At 34.3% G+C, this 24,828-nt stretch overlaps 1 protein-coding gene across 1 annotated transcript in view; it reads right to left on the bottom strand.

Annotated features, from left to right (window-relative positions):
* The window catches only part of LOC131508069 (transmembrane protease serine 11C-like), a 52,985-nt gene that overhangs the window by 13,762 nt on the left and 14,395 nt on the right, over positions 1-24,828 (bottom strand). Inside the window, exons 3-5 of the mRNA XM_058723336.1 lie at positions 22,752-22,870; positions 17,952-18,019; positions 14,215-14,378 (exon numbers count right to left, since the gene is read on the bottom strand). Of these exons, the coding sequence (XP_058579319.1) occupies positions 14,215-14,378; positions 17,952-18,019; positions 22,752-22,870 (351 nt within the window). The remainder of the gene's footprint in view (positions 1-14,214; positions 14,379-17,951; positions 18,020-22,751; positions 22,871-24,828) is intronic.

Below are 24,828 nucleotides of genomic sequence, written 5' to 3'. Positions count from 1 at the left end.
AAACCATATCAAAAGTCTGGGAAATGATTATACTCCTGTAACTTGACCGGAAAAATGTTAAATGCTACACCTTATGAACTAATTATTTAGAAAACTCTACTATGTTCACAGAACTTTCTTCTTTCTTTGAGGTTTCTTTATTGATGTATGTCTTGCTAAAGGGGAGAAATGTTTTTGACTTATAATTTGCTTTTAATAGTTGTATTATACCAGAGCTTAATAGAATAACTATTGCTTGGGTAGGTGAAAGACAGACAGGTACAATAAATGGGGGAAGTGATTTAAGCTGTCACTCCTTGGATTGAGTCACTGCAGTGGCTATTTGTGTTTGCTGTAAGTCTTTGGCTCACACTCAAAAGCTAGAACTCTTATGGATTTATGCTTGAATCAAGGAGTCAACTCTGTAACTTAAGGTACTCTGTTTACAGTGTAACGTATAAAGGAAGTGACAACAAACAATGGCATTCCCCTTGCCAAAAGGAGATTCCATCAAAGGATAGGTAATAAGACAAAGCGGTTTTAAAAAGCAGTTCAGGAACTGTGTGCTGATCTTCTCCTATGGGCCAGGAATCAAAGACAATAGACATGGACCCTGTCCTCAATGAACTTGGAGTGTAGTGGAAGAGATATACAACTAAGTAGATAATTTAATATTATATGATTAGTGCTATGGCAGATTTGTGCATAGAAAATTGGATGCACCAAGAAAAGTCACTTAGTATTGAGGGGTAGCAGGGGAACTAGGAATAGCTGATGACAAACATTTTTTGGAAAGGAGTCAAGCTATTAAAAATAACTGGGGGCAAAAATAGCCATAATTCACTCATTATTGAACACTGAATTAGAAAAGATACCTAGGTGCTTTCTAAATGGGCTTTGAATCTACAATTATTTAATATTTGCTATCTTTCTGGAACTAGAAAGTAAGATATGCAAATTTGGATGTACTGGTAAAAGTCTGATATCCAGTGAATATTTTCTTCCTTAAAAAATCTGAAACTTAATAATAATGAAAACTAAGCTATATGATTCTAAAGTATAAGGAAGAATTTTACAGTAGCAGTAGACACATTTATAATATAAATTTTCATAGATCCTGAGCTTTAACTCTACTCAGGTGAATTTTACTTTACCTGAGTCCAAATGCTAAATAAATTGATTAATCCTACTTTTCAGATAGTTTCCCTGGGGTTCTAGCATTAAAAATATAGAGGAGATTAACTGAATTCTGCTACAGAATGTATTTTATGGGATGTTTAAAAATTTTCATGTGTTAGGTCTGTGAAAACTTTAAAATTATAAATGGGCATGGATTTACTGAGCAAGGCAGCTACTAGAATTGTTTTATCACACAGGAATTGTCAACCTTGGAAGTTCATTCATAATAATTTCATCTCCTGCCCCTTAACTTCCCCCCCAAAAAGGAGTGTGAATAAGACCGGTCTGAATTAAAAGGCAAAGGAACAGAGTTGTGGACTTGGACTGTGGATGAACAAAAGCTGAATTCTTTACACACTGAAGGTTTTGATTAGTCACGTGGCTGCATACTTAACCTCAATAAATGCTTTTCTTTGTGTTTCTAATTAGACTGAAAATTATCTCTGTGGTTAGACATTATATATTTGTCATTCCTCAGAGTGATGTAGATTAGTTTTTTTACAGTACATATCTTCAATATGTCTGCCATTTTGACTCTGAAGATAACATTAAAAAATATTTTAAGAGTTAATTGTAATAAATACATCTTTTAATAAAATCCTTTAATAAAATTAATAAACCTTTTAAAATTAATTAAATATTTAAAATTAATTAAACCTAATAACCAATTATATATGCAGGTAGTAGTTTTTAAGGTAGAAACTCACTCCATTTTTCTAATCTTAATGCATATTTCAAGAAATGTGAAAAATCCAAACTTACTTGGATCTTATTTGTGCTTCTTCTATACTTAGCCATTGTTGACTTTAAGCTTTGATAGTAGCACAAAAGACCACTGGTAATGAAGAGGGGACAAGACATGTGCTAGGGAGAATATTTAGACAGTTATGCTGGTAGAGTGAGCAATGGAAAATATAAGTGATAACATCTACCTTATGCTTTTGACATGACACACTTGTGTTTCTAAGGGGTCCTTTTGAGGACACACATTGGAGAGAAAGTTAATATTTAGGGTAGCACTTTCACTTTGGTTCTCCCTGGTACCTAGACATTTTGTGAAGGCCTGCATTTTGATGGCTTAGCTCTGGTACAACACCAAGCAGAGAATACTTCATGGATTTCTTTCAGTTCATGTCTGTGGCTTTCTTTAAGACCTGTCTTGAAAGGTAGCTTCTCCAAGAAGTTTTTCTTTTCTTTTTCTTTCTTTCTTTATTTTTGAGATGGAGGGTGGGGGGGGGGGGAGAGGGGGATTGAGAGTTGGGGACGGGCAGAAAGACAGGGAGACAGAGAATCCCAAGCAGGCTCTACACTGTCAGCACAGAGTTCCACTCAGGGCACGATCTCACAAAATGTGAGATCGTGACCTGAGCTGAAATCAAGAGTCAGACACTTAACCCATTGAGCCATCCAGGTGCCCCAAGAAGTTTTTCTTATTAACTCCCTCTTCTCATATGATTTCTTAGCTTTTGCTCTTGCCAATTTGCATATATTAGTTTTTGATGCAAAATAACCATCGCCTTGTAATATTTTATTCATGCTGAAATAATTAAATTTTTTTCTCTGGAATTTATTTAAATTGCTTTTTTTCTTTAAGTTTTTAAAAATGTTTTATTTATTTTTGAGAAAGAGACAGAGAATGAGTGGGGAGGGCCAGAGAAAGAGACGGAGACACAGAATCTGAAACAGGCTCCAGCTCTGAGCTGTCAGCACAGAGCCCGACGTGGGGCTTGAACTTGGGAACTACAAGAGCATGACCTAGGCTGAATTTGGATGCTGAACCAACTGAGCCACTCGAGTGTCCCTTAATTTGCTTGTTTTAAACGTATTTTTCTACAGAAAAATAAATTATTCTGGAACTATATACTTTAAAAAAAAACAAGAAAAATAAAAATATTGAGGCATTGGTTAATTGACCCAATGATAACCATAAGAGAATTTATAGATTTATTTTATGCAATACTGATGAGTAAATTTATGACAATTACATGGCTTTTGAAGTTGCACAAGTAACCTGTCATTAAACACAAACCACAACTATTCTCTTCTTACTCAGAACATATAGGACTCATGTTTTTCTTCAGAAATCCTACCTAAGAGACAAGAATGTAGAAGGTACCAAGAATGGAAAAACTGGTTAGGAAAATATTTCTGAAATCTTTAAGTTTAAATTTCTTCCTGACCTGAGTTGACAGACTAAGTAAAAAAATTTCTTCCTTTTTAAAAAAAAGAGGTATTCATATTTTGAATGCCTTTTCTTGTCCTTTATTGATATTATTCCACATTATGAGCTTTAATGAAAGCTCTTGGAAGCATAACTTAATAATTTATCTGAATAATTAATCTGAAACCTGATCTGAAACTTAATAATAATGATAAAAAAGCTATATGATTCTAAAGTATAAGGAAGAATTTTACAGTAGCAGTAGATACATGTATCTACTAGTAGATCACTTTAAGGAGAAAAAAACATTAAAACTGGCATCTAGTATATGGTACTTTCAGCTATTTAAAGTATATTGCATTAATAGAAGCAGGAAAGAGTCATATTTAATTCATCAGTAATATAAAAGAAGAATCAAAGTGGTTTTGCCTCATAGTTTTAGTATCTTTACAATTTTATATGAATGAATGCCAAAAGATCTTAACATCAAGAAAAAAATCTCAAATAACCTAGTTTTCCATCTCAAGGAACTGGAAGAAGAATGAAGTTACCAGGAGGAAAGAAATAACAAATATCAGAGAAGAAATAAGTGAAATAGAGACTAAAAGGACTATAGAAAAAATTGATGAAACTAAGAGCTGGTTCTTTGAAAAGATAAACAAATTTGAGAAACCTTTAATTAAACTCACCAGGAAAAAAAAAAGAGAGGATTCAAATAAATAAAATCAGAAGTAGAAAGAGACATTACACCTGATACCACAGAAATAGAGAATCATAAGAAGCTGCTATGAATAAATTATAATGCCAACAAATTTGACAACTTAGAAGGAATAGATACATTCCTGGAAATGTACAACCTGCCAAGACTGAACCATGAAGAAATAGAAAATCTGAACAGACTGATTACTGATAAGGAGATTGAATCAGTAATCAAAAAGCTCCCTAAAAAGTCCAGGACCAGATGGTTTCACTGGTGAATTCTATCAAACATTCACAGAGAAACTAATACTAATCCTTTTCAGACTTTTCCAAAAAATGGAAGAGGAGGGAACACTTCCAAACTCATGTTATGAAGCCAGTATTACCTGATACCAAAATCAGAGATGTCATATGAAAAAATTTATTTTCCTGATGAATAAAGATGCAAAAATCCTCAATAAAATATTAGCAAACTGAATTCATCAATGCATTAAAAGATCAAGTGGAATTCATTCCATGGATGCAAGGATCGGCATATCAATCAATGTGGGGTGGGGAGAGGTGGGCAAAATGGGTGAAGGGAGTCAAAAGGGGATTATTTTCCCGTTATAAAATAAATACGTCATAGGGATGTAAGGTACACCATGGTAACTTTAGTTCATATTGCATATTTGAAACTTCCTAATCCTAAGAGAATAGAACTTAAAAGTTCTCATCACAAGAAAACATTTTTTCTTAATATGTATGGTGACAGATGTTAACTAAATTTATTGTGGTGTTCATTTGGCAATATATACAAATATTGAATCATTATGTTGTACACCTGAAATGAATGTAATGTCAATTATACCTCAATAAGAAAAGACTTTAGGTTGCTGGAATAGAAGATAAAATATTATTATTATATTTTAGTGGGAGTAACTCCATAGTGATAGTTTTTCAGAGTCTTAAAAGATTGCTAGACTTCTCAAAGACATTTAAAAAAATTCATGCTATGACTCATTTAAAGCGTATTTGTTACAACAGTAACTCAGAGAGTTAGGAATACGAGAGATAAAGAGCCAAATTCATCAGGACATCTAAGATCTAATTCCAAGAAATGTGTGTTTTCTAAATGTAATTTTAAAAAATCCAACATTTTATTATGATAAATAGCAGATTTAGATGCATTTGTAATAAATAATGTTTATGCTTTCCCTAATTTCCCCCAAAGGCAATATCTTACAAGATGTTATAAAGACAATATCTTCAAAGCTCTAGTACAATATCATATCCAGGATATTGACATTGATACTGTCAAAGTACAGCACATTTTGATCATCACAAGAATTTGTCATGTTACCCTTTTATAGTCATATCTACTTACTTCCATCCTATTCCTTCCTTAGTCCCTGGTAACCACTAATCTGTTCTCCTCTTCTATAATTTTATCATTTCTAGAATGTTCCATATATTCATGTAAATAGATTCATACAGTATGTACCTTTTCTGGATTGACTTCTTTTACTCAATGTAACTCTCTAGAGATTCATCCAAGTTCTTCTCATTGCTAAGTAGTATTCCAGGGTATGATGTACCCAAATTTGTTTAACCCTTAACTTCTTGAAGAATATCTGGATTGTTTTAAGTTTTTGGCATTTAGGTATAAAGCTGGTATCAACATCATGTATAAGTTTTTATGGAAACACAATCATCTGTCTGGGATAATGCCTAGGAGTGCAATTAATGGGTTGTATGGCTGTTGTATGTTTAATTTTTTTTTAAACCAGATTATTTTCCAGAATGGATTTACACTTTACATTCTCATGAGTGCTATATGAATGATTCATTTTCTCCACATCTTTGCCAGCATTTGGTTTTGTCATCATTTTAAAAAAATTAGCCGTTTTCATAAAGATGTAGCAATATCTCACTGTAGTTTTTTTTGTTTTGTTTTTAAAAATTTATTTATTTTGAGAGAGAAAGAGAGGAAGAGAGAAAGAGAGAGAGCACACATGAGCAGGTGAGGGGCAGAAAGAGAGGGAGAGAATCCCAAGCAGGCTCCGTATTGTCAGAGCTCAATGCTGGTCTTGAACCCACAAACTGTAATATCATGACCTGAGCCAAAATCAAGAGTCAGATGTTTAACTGACTGAGTCACCCAGGCACCCCTCGTTGTAATTTTAAGTTATATTTCTCTAATTGCTAATAATATCGAACGCGTATTCCTGTGCTTATTTCCCATGTGTATATTCTTTTTGGTTAAATGTCTCTTTGCGTCTTTTGCTGGTTTCTAAATTGACTGTTTTTTCACTGACTTTTGAGAGTTCTTTATATATTCTGGATACTAGTCCTTTGATAAGTAGTATGAAAATATTTTTTTTTTTCTGTCTGTAGCTTGTTTTTCATCCTTAATAGACTTTTGCAGAGCAAAAATTTTAATTTTGATGAAGTTTATCAATTTTCCTGTTTTTGGAACATGCTTCTGTTCCAAAGAACTCTACCTAGCCCTAGATACAAAAGATTTCTCCTACATTTTTTTTTTTCTAAAAAAGATAATCCTGTATATCAATTTGGGGACAATTGACATCTTTACTATGTTGAGTCTTTCAATCCATGAAGATGATTTTTCTCTTCATTTATTTACATCTTTTTTGATTTCTTTCATCAGTGCTGTGTAGTTTTCAGTATATAAATCCTGTATATATTTAATTAGAGCCCAGGAAGGGTGGAAATAGAGGATCCCCATGTAGCTTTTGCTACCATGGGTTGGGGTAAAGCCATAGTTTTTTTCCTATGGTGTCTTGGCTGCAGCAGAGCAGTTATTGTTTAAAAGCATTCTATCTTGGGGCGCCTGGGTGGTGCAGTCGGTTAAGCATCCGACTTCAGCCAGGTCACGATCTCGCGGTCTGTGAGTTCGAGCCCCGCGTCGGGCTCTGGGCTGATGGCTCGGAGCCTGGAGCCTGTTTCCAATTCTGTGTGTCTCCCTCTCTCTCTGCCCCTTCCCCGTTCATGCTCTGTCTCTCTCTGTCCCAAAAATAAATAAAAAAACGTTGAAAAAAAAAATTAAAAGCATTCTATCTTGCTATATTGATGCTTTTCTGGTCTTTTGATTAACGAAAGCAAGCCTTCCCCACCCCCCAACCCCCTGCATTCTTGGGAGTTTTTGGATCACTGGCTTCTTCAGCTCCCATTTTAGAATGTATGAAGCAAACTTATGGGACTCGTTACCATGTTGTTGGGCCCTGAGGTCACCTCTCAGTCTGGGATCTTCTTAAGTTTGTTTTATATATAATATCTAGGAATTTTAGGTGTATTTAGTGGGGGGAATAGGGAAAAGTACATCTATTCCATCTTCCTAGATGGTAAATTCATGTATTCCATATGGCATATTTATAAAACTTTTTCTCATACCTTTTCATCTATTTTTTTTATAATCTCAAATTCTGACTCCTCCTTTTTTCTTCTTAATAAGTGAAAATATTCCCCCAAACTCTATCTTTGACTCTTCCTCTTTTCATCTTCTTATATTCTTAGCAATCTTATTCTTTTTTAATATTTCATTATTATATTATGGGAATGACCATCATATTTATGGTTTTAGACCCAAACTTCCTTCAGAGGACCAATATTTTATTTCCAAATGCTTGATACATAACTTTATCTGGAGAGGTATATTCTATCTAATACTCAAAATGTAAGCCAATCACCTATATTCTACTTCTCTATTGTATGCTATTTCTATATGAAGTTATCATTCCACTAATTACTCAGACTTAAATGTTGGATGCTGTATTCAATTTCTCTCACTGTTTTGCCTCATATCAGGTATGTCAATTCCATTCTAATACTGTTTTCACTATGACAGTTCAGGTTTTCAGTTCTTCGCACTTATACCATTTAATTATTTTCTAACCAATCTCTCTGCTTAAAGACTCTCCCCTGTAGCTCATTTTACACAATATTATCAAATGAAATTTTAGAAACCAAAGCTTTGACCTTGTGTTTTTCAAAAATGAATGGATCTCAATGTACCCTACCAAAGTGCAGGTCTTTTTTTTTTTTTTCTTTTTTAAGTGGGCTTCATGCACAGTGTGGAGCTCAATGTGGGCTTAAACTCACAACCTTGAGATTAAGACATGAGCTGAGATCAAGAGTCCAGACGCTTAACCAGTTAAGCCACCCAGGTACCCCCAAAGTGGAACTCTCTCTCTCTCCTTTTTTTTTTCTTTTCCCAAAATGGAGTTCTTTAACCTAAAACTCATCACTCTTAATTTTGATTATGTTATAACTCACTCAAGCTGGACATGAGTGCAGTGGCTAAAAAGGCTTAGGTTCTTGGGAAATGAAAGCAAACAAGCTAGGATAAATTTGAAGAGAGACAAGAGCATTAGTCTAGCTATATGTACAATTGGCCTTTTAGGATTATGTGAGGCAAATAGGCTGTCTGAAACCCGTTTCAAACTTAAGATTATTTGGGCTTGATGGTGATTGGAAGTGCACTTTGGGAATTTATATTAGAGTTTTCTAGAGAAATAGAAGTATTCATTCATTCATTCATTCATTCATCCATGCATTAGGAGGAATTGGCTCACAGGAAATTATGGAGGCTGAGAAGTCCTGTGACCTGCCATCTGCAAGCTGGACACCCACAAAAGCAGTGATGTGATTCCAGTTCAAATCCAATGGCCTGGGAAATAGACTTCCAATGGTGTAAATCCCAGAACAAGGGCAGGAGAAAACCAATATTCTAGCTCAAAGTCAGGCAGAGGGAGAGAGAATTTACCCTTTATCTTTTTATCCTATTCAGACCTTTAATAGGTTGGATTATGCTCATCCACATTGGGAAAGGCAATCAGATTTACTCAGTCCACCAATTCAAATGTTAATATTTTCTGGAAACATCCTCACAGGTATACCTAGAAATAATGTTTAACCAGATATCTAGGCATCCTCTGGTTCAGCAATGTTGCCACATAAAATTAATCATCATACAGATCTATCCCAACCTCAGATGGATGATGCTGGATATCAGTTAGGACATGTCTGTGTTCCAGGTGTGTCTAATACATAGTTGTGTTATTCAATATTGTATATTGCAAACTCTAAGCTCAAGGTTGAATTTTAAAATTACTTAAAGAAATATTATTTTAATTAAATATCTAGGGTTATTGGAAGACCTTTTGAAATACCATCAGAAATAATGCTCCACATTTCTCAGGAGACTTAGCAACATTTTCTCTGCAATAAAGTCAAGAATCAGGAAATGATGGTGTCTGACGAGCCAAAAGTTACATTAAAAAAATAACTCACTAGAACTTATATAATTAATTAAGGGTATAATACAATATATTTATATTATAATTTAATTAATATAATTTATATTATAAATTAATAATTAATTATACATATAATAAATTATAATTAATTAATTAATTAATTAAATACCCTCATTCAAAGGCTATTTGCTTTTCTCCGGTCATAATCTGACAGTACATGAGATGGAGACCTGTGTCAGTTTCCATGCCTACAGTGTAGAGACTGCTTGGGATTCTTTCTTTCCCTCCCTCTCTGCCCCTCCCCTGCTCTCTCTCTCTCTCTCTCTCACAAAACAAACAAACAAACAAAGGCTATTTGCTTTTCTAATTTTTGTGTATAAGTTACTGTGAAATATGTAAATAGATTTGGAGGAGTTAGAAGAAAGAACATAGAGTAAACAAGTGACATCAAGAACTCTGCTTGACATTGAAGTATGAGAAAGAAATAAAATATAAAGAATAAATATGAGAGCTGAACACTTGGGATCATTTATTGAAGGCATCAATAACCCTACATTTCCCTAAATGCCCTTAGGGCACTACAATATCCACTATATATATAAAATATATATATATATATATATATATATATATATATATATATATATATATAAAATAGTATATATATATACTTTAATGTTTCTTTTTTTAACGTTTGTTCATTTTTGAGAGAGAAAGAGAGAGAGAGAGAGAGAGAGAGAGAGCACAAGCAGGGGAGGGGCAGAGAGAGGGGGAGACACAGAATCCCAAGCAGGTTCGAGGCTCTGAGCTGTCAGCACAGAGTCCAACGTGGGGCTCCATCCAACCCATGAACCGCGAGATTGTGAACTGAGCCAAAGTCAGATGCTTAACTGACTGAGACACCCAGGCACCCCAATATCCACTATATATTAATGAATTCCATAGCGATGTCAGAAAAGTAGGTGGAAATTTTGAGAAAGATTTTTGAAAAAATAATTTTAAAGAGACTTTTTGTGTTTTATTAAAAAGATAAAATATGAAAAAAAATTAAAAAAAAATATGAACTCTTTGGAAAGTTTGCTTTTTTAGAAGATTTATTTCCAAGGAATTTTGAATGGTCAAGGTCTTACACTAGTTAAAATACTTTAAGAAACCTTTTGCTGATAAAATAGGTTTATAGAGCTTAAGATTGGCTCTTGGTTAAGAAAGGACTCTCTGGGCAATAGTATGCTTTTAAAAATGTCCTCTAGGATTTATCAAAGTATGATTAGTTAGTTCAGTTCCTTAAAGCATGGTACGAATGAAGCCATGCATTGTCTCAGGATCAAGCCACATGAAAGAAGTGTGTTTTACTAAATCATTATCCATATCTCAGTGTTGGCCAGCTGCTCACAAATGAGTGGTAGGCCAGAGTTTCACTCTTCTTCTCATAAAACTCTTAATAGTGAGTCAGGACTGTCATCCTTGTATATAAAGTTCTGTTATTATTCTTTCTATTACTTCCACATAATTTGAGTTTTTACTTTAACCAATTATGATTTCGTATAAATATTTAAAATATTTCTCATACCTATTCGATAGATAATTAAGTGTACCAGTATGTACAAGGTATTTTTTGTTGAAATGATTATTATTTTTAAATATGATTATTAAAATTATGAGCATTTAACTTTATAAGGTATTTCGTTTAAAATGCTTATGAGGCATTTCTTCACATTTACAAGGAATGACTTGAATTTTTCCTTCCAGAGCTTTCAGGAGAGGGCCACCATCTGGTCATTCTTGCAGTTGTGTAGTTGGTACATCTAGTCTAGCATTACATTTTTTCCTTAGCTCTTGGTGTGATAGTTTATGGCAGTGATAGTGAAGTACATCATAGTGAGATATCATTTGCATTGTTTTACTTGTTCTTTTTTCTCCCCTCTTTTGTGTATTAAAATTTAAATTACATAAACATTAAGTATCATATATATGTTTTGTTTTGGTTATCATACTATAAAATAACAAGATCATGGAAGTAGTCATTTTATAAAATAAGTAATAAAGGAAAATTGGCTATGTTAACCAATTTTACCTATTGAAGTTATCATCTCTATTTTAAAAGAATGTGATAGTGTTTAAGCATAAGTGAATATAAATTCAGGTGTTTTGGAATGCATAAAAATTTTTCCCATTGAAGTCAATGGTATTAGGTTAAGGAATTTGCCTTATAAGAGATTTTTTAGGAACCTATTCTTTCATGGGCAGGGGAAAACTATGCCATCAATGGTTTTTCTAGGTTTTATACTAACCAGTCAACTTGAAAATCTTTGATCTATTCAGTTTAGAATTGATGGAGAAAACATTCTCTATCACTGAAGGATACAGTCCCATAAATACTGCTTGTTAGTACCTTGGAAGGTAGTAGAATGTCATTTTTCCTGGAATTCAAGAATGACTGGAAAATTAAAGTAAACATTATGTTCATGGTTCTCAATAATTGAAGCACTCCTTCCATCCTAAATCTGGGAGTGGCAGTGTCTGCCTACACGTGCCAGACTTGCGATCAGCCCTCCTTAATTGGGATTCTGGAAGAGAATTAAGCTCTAACACCGTGGGGAGCTTTCATTTTTATGAAATGAATGAACTCCCCCCTTTTATTACTGAAATATAATTAACATGCATTGTTATATTAGTTTCAGGTGTACAGTATAATGCTCAATAATTCTATACATTACTCTGTGTCCATCAAGATAAGTGTACTCTTAATCCTCTTTATCTATCTGAAGTTCTCTTTTATGAATCTGGAATCATCCTATGTATCATCCTTAAGAGAACTGACAACAGGCACTCACATCATTTTTGTTAGGGCTTAATTCTTTGTGGAACCTTAGATGCGAAAGGCTATATATATTCTCTCCTACTTTGGTTTTCAGTTGCAGCTTTGATATTGTGGAATTCATCAGTTCAGCCAACAATCACTTGCTGCTATATGCCAGCCCCTGCATAGGCTTGAAGATGTAATGGTGAGCAAACAAGCACATGACTTATGGAAGAGATGGTCAGTAATCAAATAATCATTTTAGTGAATACGTAATTAAACCCTGGAAAGTGCTCTGAAGGAAAGGAACCGGTTTCTCTGAGACCTGTGTTAAAGGAATCTGTCCTCTGCTGGGACTGCTGGCCAAAAGTGATGACAAGGGTTTACACACCAGTTGACTGAGAAACCTGGGCTTGGGGCATGTTGTTGACAAAACCAGTTTTCAGCTGTTCTCATTTAGGAACTTGCAATTGCTGTTTGATTTTACCAGCTGATGACAGCATTAGGTCCAATCCACATCACACTGTTTCTACTGGATAAACTTAAAACGTATTTGTGTAATAATGATACCAATTATGTCTTTCATATACACTGAATCAGTGTGAGGTTAAATGTGTATACTTGTATATGTATTTATTTATTTTATAAACTTTTTTGTTGAGAGGAACAATACTCTTTTTCTCTTTCAAGTCCCCTCAGTGCCTAGCAAAGTATTTGTACAGTACTTCATAACTGTTAAAACTAATATTTCCTAATATTTGATTTCAACCTCTCTCAGCGATTTTTTTAAGTTAGATATGGACTTACATGCTTTCTTTGTTAATGTTAAAATGGAGGGCAGAATTTAAAAGATTTTTATTTGGGATGATTGACTTTAGACTTAGAAAGAAGCCAGATTGTTTTTTCACTAATTTGCAGATCTGTTTTATTTCTCTGTTCTTTCGAGGTCACCACACACAGGATAAGCTGTGTGAGAAGGAAGGTTCTAAGAGAAAGCATCTAATAACCTGAGGAGAGTCACATTTCAACAACACGATGACTTCTTATCCAGGAGAAGCATGTTCAGGTTTTGCTTTTTCATCCTTTTGATGTTCTACGCAAATGAACCCTTGGCCTGGATTTATTTTTTTCACAAACATTTCATCCTTTTAGTCCTTCCTATAGGGGCAGGGATACTTTTCTGCCCTTGGTCAAATTTGTTGTAGCTGAGAACTGATAGCTGAGCTTAGCTGTGCTGAGTGTTGGCTGTCCTTTTATGAAGACCAGATAGACACTCATTATCCTGGGAATGAATATTATGGGACACTTGTCCCTGCCTTTTAGAAGCTGTCTTTCACAATACTGTTAGATGACCAAGAATAAGAACTGGTTTATGCAATTGCACACCTGAAACTAGTATAACACTGTATGTTAACTACACTGGAATTTAAAAAAAATTAAAAAAATACATTGTACTTAAGAGTGAGAGAGACAAAGCCCATTAAAGGCCCATCAGGAAGCAGGTTTGATGTTAAAGAGATTCAAACTCATTTCTGTAATGTAGGAGTCTAGATTCTTTTTTTTTTTTAATTTTTTTTTAATCTTTATTTTTGAGAGAGAGAGAGAGAAAGAGAGACATAGTGTGAGTGGGGGAGGGGCAGAGAGAGAGGGAGACATAGAATCCAAAGCAGGCTCCAGGCTCTGAGATATCAGCACAGAGCCTGACGCAGGGCTCAAACTCACGAACCGTGAAATCATGACCTGAGCTGGAGTCGGATGCCCAACTGACTGCACCACCCAGGCGCCCCAGGAGTCTAGATTCTTGAGATATCCAAAGGAACTGAGGGAGAAATCATGACCCACAGAACAAACTATTAAGAGTTTAAGGCTGCCTTGTTTTCTAAGGAAATGTTATTTGAGGCCCTACTTCTTTTTTTAAACTCTGTCATCAAGTAAGGTTTAATTCCAAGAATACAAGAATGATACTATATCAAGAAATTGATTGACATGGACCCTGATTACTTTAACAGTGGTTGAAAGCAATAATCATTGCATATGAAATTACGTTTAAGGAGGGAAGTGTTTCCATATTTATAACAGAACGCAATATTAAAATTAAAAGATGAAAATCATTCTATACCATACATAAAAAGGCTTACCTGAAAATTTAAATGAAGAAGAATCTATACATAAAGACCCAGGTTTTCCCTTTAGCTTCTGATATAAAATGGTTTCAATTCTATCCCAAAATTTTGCTGCATTATTTTTAAAACAGGACTTAAACTTCAGCACAGCATGTATTATCACTTTCCCTTGGGCTCGGCTGTAGAACAGAAAGAGACAAATAAATTACGCCTTTATTACTGAGCCTCGATCATTCTTAGAGGAGTCATTTTATAATTTTGTTAAATAGAGCTCCTGGCAGCTATTGCACTCTCAAGGGAGTGGAAATGGCACTTTGTGGACATGGTGAACTGTAAAGAGAGTATGATTTAGAGTCAGGGAACTGACTTTGTATTCTAGATTCACCATCTGCCAATTCCCTGACTACAGCAAGCTGTTCGCATTCTCTGTACTTACAAATTTCTTCATCTCTGTAATGGGGATAATAGTATTTCCTGGGCTATTGTACACACCATATAAAGTAATGTATACGGAGGTATTTTGTAAATCTCAGTGCTGTGCAAAATATACTTATTAATATAAATATGTCTTTGTATCAAAAATCCACCATGGACGTGCTACGTAAGGCTGATAGCAGATAACAAAATGAAACATAACAGGTGAGATGAGAGAATCATTTATTATCTTGAGTGCTTTTTGTTTGTTTGTTTGGTTTTTGGTGGAGGTACAACTTGCAAGGGTGGGCCCGTTCTTGTCGTCTGTTGGAAATTGTGACTGAGCAAACACATTAGACTGGATTTGTTTTATTTGTAATTCTGACTTGAAGATGTAAACGTATAAATCAGAAGTTTTAAAAGGGGGGTATTATTACTGACTTGATGGGATGTCTATTCTGCTCTATTCTCTGTTTGTCTACCTCCTCCCCTCTTCCCAGGCATTTGTCTACATTTGTATATTTGAAAATCCACAACAACCTCAAAGTATGTGACTCAAGAGAGATCTTGAAAACATCCACTTGCAAACCTTCATAATATCCATGAACAAAACAGGAACCATGGCTAAGATCCAAGGTTTTCTGAGTAATTATAAAGCTTTATTATTTCAATAGTATTTTTGCAGGATAATTCTAGATAATAGATTTGCTAACTTCTATATCACCCCTTTCTACTTTATGTTTTACCAGACACTCTTCCTTTGAGCACTATACATGTATTCTTTCCATTTCCTTTTGTACAGTATTAAGCATTTAGTAGTTGAATGTTAATTTATTAAGTATTCTCAGTTCTTTTGCTATTATGCCTGTGCAGTGCTAATATTTCTTCTGTGATTTGTAGAGATGAACCCTTTATTTCTCATGGAATAGACAAGGACATATTATATTGCTTTGTTTATTTTAAAGATTTTGTCCAACCGTGGATGTCACTCTGAACTTTTCTCCTGGGTCAAATAACAATCTAAAACTAAACTAAATATAGACATATGGATTCTTAGTCTGACATCATCAAGAGTCATATGATCCTCTTTTCTACCAAAAACATGAACTAAAAGTTATTTTGATCTTACCTTCGCTTGACCCATAAAATAATCTTTAGTTTTATATGACAAATGCTTTTAATTCTTTGCCACAGTTTTTTCCTTTCCATTCCTGAAGTTTCAGTTTATTCATTCATTCATTCACTCAATGAATGTATATTGTCCAAGCAATATATCAGGCAGAGTTCTAGGGACCAGAGCTACATCAGCTATGAACATATAAGACCACAGGTGCCTTCTCTCATGCTACTAAGAGACACAGACAAACAGGAAAATGAAGAAATAAAATAATCTTAAAAATGAGTTCTATGAAGGAGACAGCAATGACTTGAAGATTAGAGATGAGAACATTTTAGACAGCTTCAGGGAAGGCCTCTTTGAGGTGAGATCCTAATGACAAGAAAGAGTGAGTCATGAGAAGAAATGGGGGAGGTATGTCCCAGAAAGAAGGAACATCAAGTACAAAGGCCCTGAGCAAGAGAGACTTAATACTTCCCTCAGTTTTATTAAAGTCTTCTTTCTGACTCTAGACCTCAATATCCCTTTCCTTATAGAGCATTTACTTTAGAAAAGTTATAAATTCTTTCTCTGCCTCTTTGAACTATAGGCAAACCTTTTAAAAGCCTCTTGCAGTTTGACAGCCCCAGAAATGTCTTTCTCAAGGACGCAAAAGCCATCTCTGAAATGTAACCATCAAATGAGATAGAGACTCTATCTCTCAGTTTCTGTGAGACAGGTGGGGCCTAACTTTGGTAGGCACTTTACTTACTCCAAATGGTCAAACTACCTCCTGTCATGACAATACGAGAACTTTACTTTTCCTTGGGCAAAACCAGTTAGCAAACACAGATGACCTAAGATACCCCATCACCCCAGCCTTTAAAAACATTATGGTCCTTTATTTCATGGGAGTTTTGAAGTGAGGTCAGAGAGAGGCAAGGCCAGATCAGGGAGGATCATGTGGACTGTATAAGGAATTTGGAATTTATGACAGACTGTCAGAGGATATTAAGTAGGATGATATTGTGCTCTTCAAATTCACTTTGCTGTGTGGAGAATGGATTGTCATGGAACAGGAGTGAAAGCTAAAGTTGATGCGGTCATCTAGATATGACTACTTTGGTTCAAACTACAGCTTTATTATTTATTAAATGTGTGACCTCGGCAAGTCACTTAAACTACCTTTGCTTCAGTATTCTTATTTGTAAAATAAGAAACTGATCTGTACATATCATACAGGGTTGTTATCAGGTTAAATGATTTAATATCAATAAAGTCTTGGGGGGCTACTGGTTAAGAGCCTGGATTATTTAAAAATAAACTGGGAAAATTAAACAGAAAAAGTTCTAGTTTTAGGGAGTGGAGATTCTAAAACATATTAACTTTCTTTAATTTGTGCTTGTAATTACTATTGTTTCATATCTATTGCAGGTTATCTGTTCCTAGGTTATCTGTGCCTCACCAGTATTTAGATAAACATAGCTGCTAGACAATAGCTGTAGAATTGGATTTCTAGAGGGGCCAGTAAAGGAGAGGAGTGAAGCTGATAGGGGTGAAGTACATATGCACACATCGTGGGAGTGTTGGGAATTGCCAGTGTGTGGCCTCAGTTTCAGTGCATTATTACCATGTGGGGATGAGGCCCTGTAATGCCAGATCTCTTTTTATTTTTCAACACATTCTGAAAATTATGTCTTTTATATGATATTTCTCAACTTTTACTTATTTTTTTATTTTTTAGAATTTCTAATATATTATGTTTTAATTCTGCCTGTTTTTCACTTATGCTCCTTTTAATTTCATATTCATGGATGTTATCAACTTTTATATTTAATCCATAACTCTAAGCTAAATTTGGCTCATATCTACTAGTTTGTACCTCCTAGGTCAGATATTCTATATGTGGCTCTCTTATCTTACCCATTCTTTTCTTCTGTTGAAATCATCTCCTGATTTTAGATTTGCTTTTTGACCTTGTGCCTTCAAATAAAATATAAATACATTGAGCCTTTGCCTGAGACTCATAATCAGTTGGAATTCTTGGTTCTGGTTGGATAATTTTCCAAAAGATCTTGAATACCTTTTTTCACATTTGAAAATGCTAGTAGTTTTGAAGCCTCAAACTAAAATTTATTTCAACCTTTCAATTTATACCAAACAAATATATGCTGTTAAGTATGAGGCATGAAGGTAAAGGACAGAATTTTCTGCTCTGTGCCTCTTGGGCTATTTTACATACCTTACTTGGACAACGTGAGATTTGACATACTGTCTTCTCAGTTTAGATCCATGAAATGTTTCATTTATCTGTTAAAAAATAAAATGAATAAAGACTAATGTTTTCTTTAAAATTTTTTTTTTTAATTTTTATTGTGGAGAACTCCAAACATACACAATAGCAAATAAAAGAATGTAATGAACCCCGTGTACACATCATTCAACTTTACCAGCTACCATTAAATGGCTAAATTGTTTTATTTTATTACTACCTACATGCCAATAGTTAATAAATCCTTAATATCATTAAATACATAATATTAAATTTTTCCTAGATTGTCACCTTAAGAAAAAGATGCATTCTTTCTCACCTTCTTCTTAACAGAAGACCATGGGGGAGGGAGAGGGTGAAGAAAAAAAGTTAGAGGGAGGGAGGCAAACCATAAGAGACTCTTAAATACTGAGAACAAACTGAGGGTTGATGGGGGGGGTGGGAGAGAGAGGAAAGTGGTGATGGGCACTGAGGAGGGCACTTGTTGGGATGAGCACTGGCTGTTGTATGGAAACCAATTTGACAATAAATTATATTTTAAAAAATGAAAAAGAAAAAGATGAAATGTATACTAAACATGTCTTTTTGAAAATTATCTTTATATTAGCTAGGTTTATTCACAAATGTATTCAAATCAATAAATTATGTGGTAAGGTAAGGCAAGAATATTTGTTTCCTAACAATAGCATGATAGGGAAGAATACAGTATTTATTTTGAAGAGGTGAATTCAAAGGACCAACTGATAGAGACTGCCTTCTGTGTTCAGCTTTCTATTGAACATCAGTGTCATAAAACTTAACAGAAATGTCCCCAAAGGTAAGATATTTCTTTCTTTTCTTTCTTTCTTTTTAACTATGGGCCCCCCTTCATGGCTGTACTACACACCATTTTCCCTGCTCTTTCAGGTATATGCTACTGATGGGTTTGAAGCAGGATATGTAAAAATCTCTCAGAAATTTTATATAAGAATCATTTTCTCAACTGTTCCTGATTTTAACCTAATGAGTGATTTCCCACAGCAGGACCTTCACAGGGCACCCAACAACAAATTTCACTGTCTATGGCTTTAACTTTGGCAAAGACAGGCCTTCAATATCACTGACTCAATATCGGTATCGCAAATATGTGGTTTACACTTTCCTTTTGTTACAAAGCATTGGAATATGTTCATCTATTCAATAGATAACTATTGAAATAAAACTATAAACAGATTAGATTTATATTTGGAAATTTAGTGGAGGAAACAGATAATAAGTAGACCAAGAAATAAATATATAAATATGATCATTTGAGATAGTGTTAGGTAATAAAAAGAATATAAAATAAAATAATGCTACAGAGTGATTCAGGGGACAATATTTGAATGATCCAATAAGTCCTTTTAGAACAGGTGACATTTGGGTGGGACCTGAAAGATGAAAAGTTGAGAATTAAGGGGAGACAATTATTTTAGACAGAGAGAAAACCAGGTGCTATGGTCCTAGGTAAGAATGAGATTGTTAAGTTTGAGGGGTAGAAAAAATTGTTGTGACTTAAGTAAAATGAGCAAGGGAGAGGGTATAAGTTGAGGTTGTCCAGGTAGGTGGGGCAAGATTACAGTCAACCTTGTTGGCCATGGTAAGGAGTTTAGATGTTATTTCTAAATATAATCAATGAAGGAATCTTGGCAAGATGGTAACTAAACAATACAGCATTTCTCTTCTATTCTTAATTCCAACACATCTGTCTCTCCTGGGACCAAGTGGAGTGGGGTTTTATGGGGGCCCTGGAAGCAGGGCAGTGATGAGGAACTTTCTCTTCCAGGGGTCAAGGAAGAACCTAGAAAATAGTCTGAGAGCCCTCTGTAAGAATAAAATTGCAACAGGCCCTGAAAAGAGCTTGGTCAACAAAAGTTTGTGGATAACCAGGTATAAAGCTGACATTGGACCATGTTTATAGTGACCAAAGATGCTCCCCTGCTCTTGGGCAAGTGGTTTGATGTACGAGCGTGACTGCCCTGTTTTGTATGGATAATTTTGGTACCTCACACATATCAGATGTCATTTTGGTTGTCTATAATCTGATGCATTATAAATGAAAAACACATAGAGTTTGTTTAAACATTTTTGAACATTTGATTGGCCATATTAAATTGATATAATCTGAAATTTGCTCAAGATTCTATATTTGCATGCTTTTCAATTATAGAACAGAAAAATCATAAAGAAGGCGGGAAACATACTTTTAGTGGGACCCTGAGTAAGTCAACGTTTTAGTGCCTCAGTTTCCTCATATAGAAAATGAGAACGTTGTGAGGAGTAAAGAAATGAAATTAATTAATTAAGGAGTAAAGTCCTTAGGCCAGTACTGATGGTTAATAAGGCTAATTACTATTGTTAAGGTACTGCCTCACTCTAATGTTTAGAATTTCTATTCACTATAATTGGGTATCATATCTGCTGCCCACAAAAAATAGGAAATGACAGAGATTTCATTTTGAGTTGTCCACTAGTTTTCTCCTACAAAAAATAGGAAATGACATAGAGATTTTTTCTTGAGTTATCCACTAGAAAACCACATATCTAAACATGAAAATATTCCCTATGGAGGTATAGTTTCTGTAGGTAATGCTTTACTACCATTCATAGTAAAGCAGCATCTCTTTATCCAATTTCTTTTTTCTTTTTAGAGTCTATCATCACAAGAATTATTTAATGAAAATCACAAGAAGAACAGGTGATAGGTATTATAATAATGACTAATAGGTGAGTTTGATGAATGATACACAACTCTATTTTGTGCTCTTATCACCAGTATTGTTTTATGAATGCTGTGTACAGTAATAATTATAATACACAGAGCATCATTGTATTAAGCGAAAACAGGCGTGTAAGTAAAAGCAGGCACTTTAACACATGTAGAGGAAAAAGTATGAGAACTATCTAGTGATTGTTTTATTTATTTACTTACTTATTTTTTAAATAATGTTCATTTATTTATTTTGAGAGAAGAAGAGTGAGCAGAGAAAGAGGGAAGGGCAGAAAGAGAGGGAAAGAGAGAGAATTCCAAGCAGGCTCTGCTGTCAGCACAGAGCTGGATGCGGGCTTGATTTCATTAACTGTGAGGTCATGACCTGAGCAGAAACCATGAGTCAGAAACTCAACTGACTGAGCCGCCCAGGCGCCACGGTGACTGTTTTGATACAGGTGAGTTGGGTGGGGTTCCTGGGTGGCTCAGTTGGTTAAGCATCTGACTTCAGCTCAGGTCATGATCTCATGGTTCCTGGGTTCAAGACCCATGTCAGGCTGTGTGCTGACAGCTTGGAGCCTGGGCCTGCTTCAGATTCTGTGTCTCCCTCTCTCTCTGCCCCTCCCCCACTCACACTCTGTCTTTCTCTCTCTCTCTCTCAAAAATAAATAAACATTAAAAAAATACAAATGAGTTAAAAACTGAGAATGAGGATTGCTAAAGGAGTCTGAAGCAAGGTGTCAGGATTGGTGGTTGATTGACCAACATGATATGATAATTGATAAAAACTAACAATTTTAGAATATTCATTTTGAGATAAACATAGTTTAATTGATTTGAATGATTTGATCTAAATTTATAGAAGAAAAGGTGATTTTATTAGTTTGGGTATATTTTGAATTATTTTGAAGTTATATATTAACTTTGTTATGTTTATAATTTATTAAGAATATTAATGATGTTCTGCTTTAGGTATGTTTTTAGGTTATCTTTTTTTAAGGGCTTACAGAATAATAGGACTTTTGCTAAGATGATGATGTGTTTCATCTTATATGATGCCTACAACAATCCTATGATGTAGGTATTTGTCATATCATTTTTACTTGAAGAAACTGAGATGTGAAGAGATTAAGTGATTTGTTTAAGTTAATGTAGCTGGTAAATGGCTAAACTTAGAATTGAACAAGGACTCTACGTCCAACGCCTATTAACCATTGTATTATGTTGCCCCTTTGTTATTTCCTTTTTATCATAAAGCTACAGGAAAAGTGGGAATTTTCTTTCTCCATTTTTTATATACTAACTCTTAGTATAATGGTAAAGGCATACAAAGACTTTTAAAGACTGAATTTATTAGAAACTTGGAGGTAGTGGGATGTTACGGAAAGAATGCAAGCTTCAGTCAGATCGAAGATGTCCTGTCAAGAATGCACTCAAAGAAATGGGAGGCGAATGATGCCACCACTGCTTTTGGCAGGATTTGGTTTGTTTGATAGAATTACTTGAGCTAATGAGAGTGTATCTATGTCCAAGGAGTAGTCAAGACTTTTCATTAGGTTTTTAGTCAGCTAAAGGTTAACTTAAAGCACACTCTTAAGTAGACATTTAAAATTTTTTACCACATTGAGGAGATACAAGATGATCTTTATTTTGGGCTATATGTTCTCTTCTACACTGGCCATTCTTCCTTGAAGAACTTCTTAGTTAAGGATCAGAAACAACATGTATTTGTTCAGGTATCTTGGAGGTAGGATATATTTTATTCATTTTTTAATACATTAGAAATACTCATTGACTGCCTCTCATGTGTCAGGCATTTCTTAGTGTTCTCTAAATATGTCCCTATTACGTTTTTTTTTTTCCTGTACATGTTTTCTGACTGACTTTCTGAAAGGACTATATTAATCTAGAACTAAGATAGTAGTAAGAAATAGTATGAAATTATCAATCATTTCCAAGTTGGAAGGTTATTATTAGGATTCTGGCACTTCTAGGAACATAACATTTGAAAGGGCAATGCACAGAAAAAAATTTCAACTTACCAAAGATACTATCTTTTTATTTAGGTCCATATATTCTTGTGAATATGGTTTTTCAAACTTGCTGTCATAGTCAATATTATTGACTTTAAAGCTGATATGATAGTAGAAAGGTGTCTTTGCTGGAAAGGAGAGAAAAGAAAAGTTACACATTGTGTAACTACTTTTCATTCTTAAGAGAATCATGTGAAATATAATATTCTGATTAAATTGCAGGTAACTCAACATTTAAATAGTTTTGATTCCTAGTGATTGTTAAAATAACTTTGACAGAGCAATGTTTATTAACATAATCTAGCTCTATAACTTTATCCAAAGATTTATTCAGAATTTTTAATGTAAAATATTAATGTGCCAGCTTTCAAGTTTGGATCCTCTGAAGATAAATATGTTACTATGAGAAATGATATTAAGGCATAAGTAATTATCTTAGTTTTTGTGCTCTTCACATATCACAATTTAGGAGAATCAGCAGAGGCCTAGGTTTTATCATCTGTGAAGCACCTAGAAAGTTAAAATGAATAAAAGAGAAAGTAAAATGAAACATGACTTGTAAGCACTGCAAATTAAGTAAATAGAAGAGAGAAATCAAACATAAAACTATAGAAAAGTAAAGCTGAGTTGAGTGTTAAACTGGACTATACTATTTTAATACATCAAATACAGTATAAATTAAATTTTTTCTTTCAGCTTTTCTCAGGTCCTTTTGTACCTCTCCATTCTATAAACTAGGAGGGCACAATGAGAAGAGAGAGAAAGAGAGAGGGCTCAAACTATTTAAAAATTGAACAAGAGGGAATACTTCCAAACTCATTTTATGAAGCCAACATTACTTTGACACTAAAGCCAGGTGAGGACACTACAAGAAAAGAAAACTACAGACTAACATCCCTGATGAATATAGGTGCAAATATCCTCAACAAAATACTGAATTTAACAACACATTGAGAAGATCATACACCATGATCAAATGAAAATTATTCTTGAGATGCTAAGATGGTTTAATATACACAAATCAATAAATGTGATAAATGCACTAACAGAAGAAAAATAAAAATCATGATAATCTCAATAGATGAGGAAAAATAATTTGATAGAATATAGTACAACATCTTTCATGACATAAAAACATTCAACACACAGATTCTAGAAGAAACATACCTCAACATAGTAAAACTATATATGACAAATCATAGCCAACATCATATCTAATGACGAAAGGTTAAAAGCTTTTCCTATAAGGTCAGGAATGAGGCAAGGATGCCCACTGTCTTCACTCTTATTCAACATAGTACTAGTAGTTATAGCTACAGCAATTGGGCAAGAGAAAGAAATAAAAGTCATCCAGATTGGAAAGGAAAAGGTAAAACTGTCATTATTTGCAGATGATGTGATATAGAAAATCCTATAGGGGCGCCTGGGTGGCGCAGTCGGTTAAGCGTCCGACTTCAGCCAGGTCACGATCTCGCGGTCCGTGAGTTCGAGCCCCGCGTCAGGCTCTGGGCTGATGGCTCGGAGCCTGGAGCCTGTCCGATTCTGTGTCTCCCTCTCTCTCTGCCCCTCCCCCGTTCATGCTCTGTCTCTCTCTGTCCCAAAAATAAATAAAAAACGTTGAAAAAAAAAATTTAAAAAAAAAAAAAAAAAAAAAAAGAAAATCCTATAGATTCAAAAAAAATTACTAGAACTAATCGAGTTCTGGAAATTTGCAAGATAGAAAATCAACATACATTAAGCAGTTGTGTTTCTATACAGTAACAATGAAATGTCTGAAATAATATATGTTATGGTGGTAATCATTTCAACTCAATATGGTGTATCAAATTAATTCATTGTACACCTTCAGCTACACAATGTTATGTATCAACTATATCTCAATAAAGCTGGAAAAGAAAATTCTGAAGACCATAGTATTTTTGTTGTTATATATTTTTATTCATAAATACTCTATGACTTTTTATTTTTCTATTAGACTATCAAGATTGAGAATCTATGGTATTGAGGCAATGTTAGGTTATATTAACTTCTTAAACTACTAAATGAATTTCAAACGCTAAAGAGGAAAGCCGTTATCTAGCTCTGG

The sequence above is a fragment of the Neofelis nebulosa genome, chromosome 3 (genome assembly GCF_028018385.1).
Source record: "Neofelis nebulosa isolate mNeoNeb1 chromosome 3, mNeoNeb1.pri, whole genome shotgun sequence".
Classification (NCBI taxonomy): Eukaryota; Metazoa; Chordata; class Mammalia; order Carnivora; family Felidae; genus Neofelis; species Neofelis nebulosa.
Note: the sequence above shows the minus strand (reverse complement) of the source record. Positions and strands in the feature narration are given on the sequence as shown.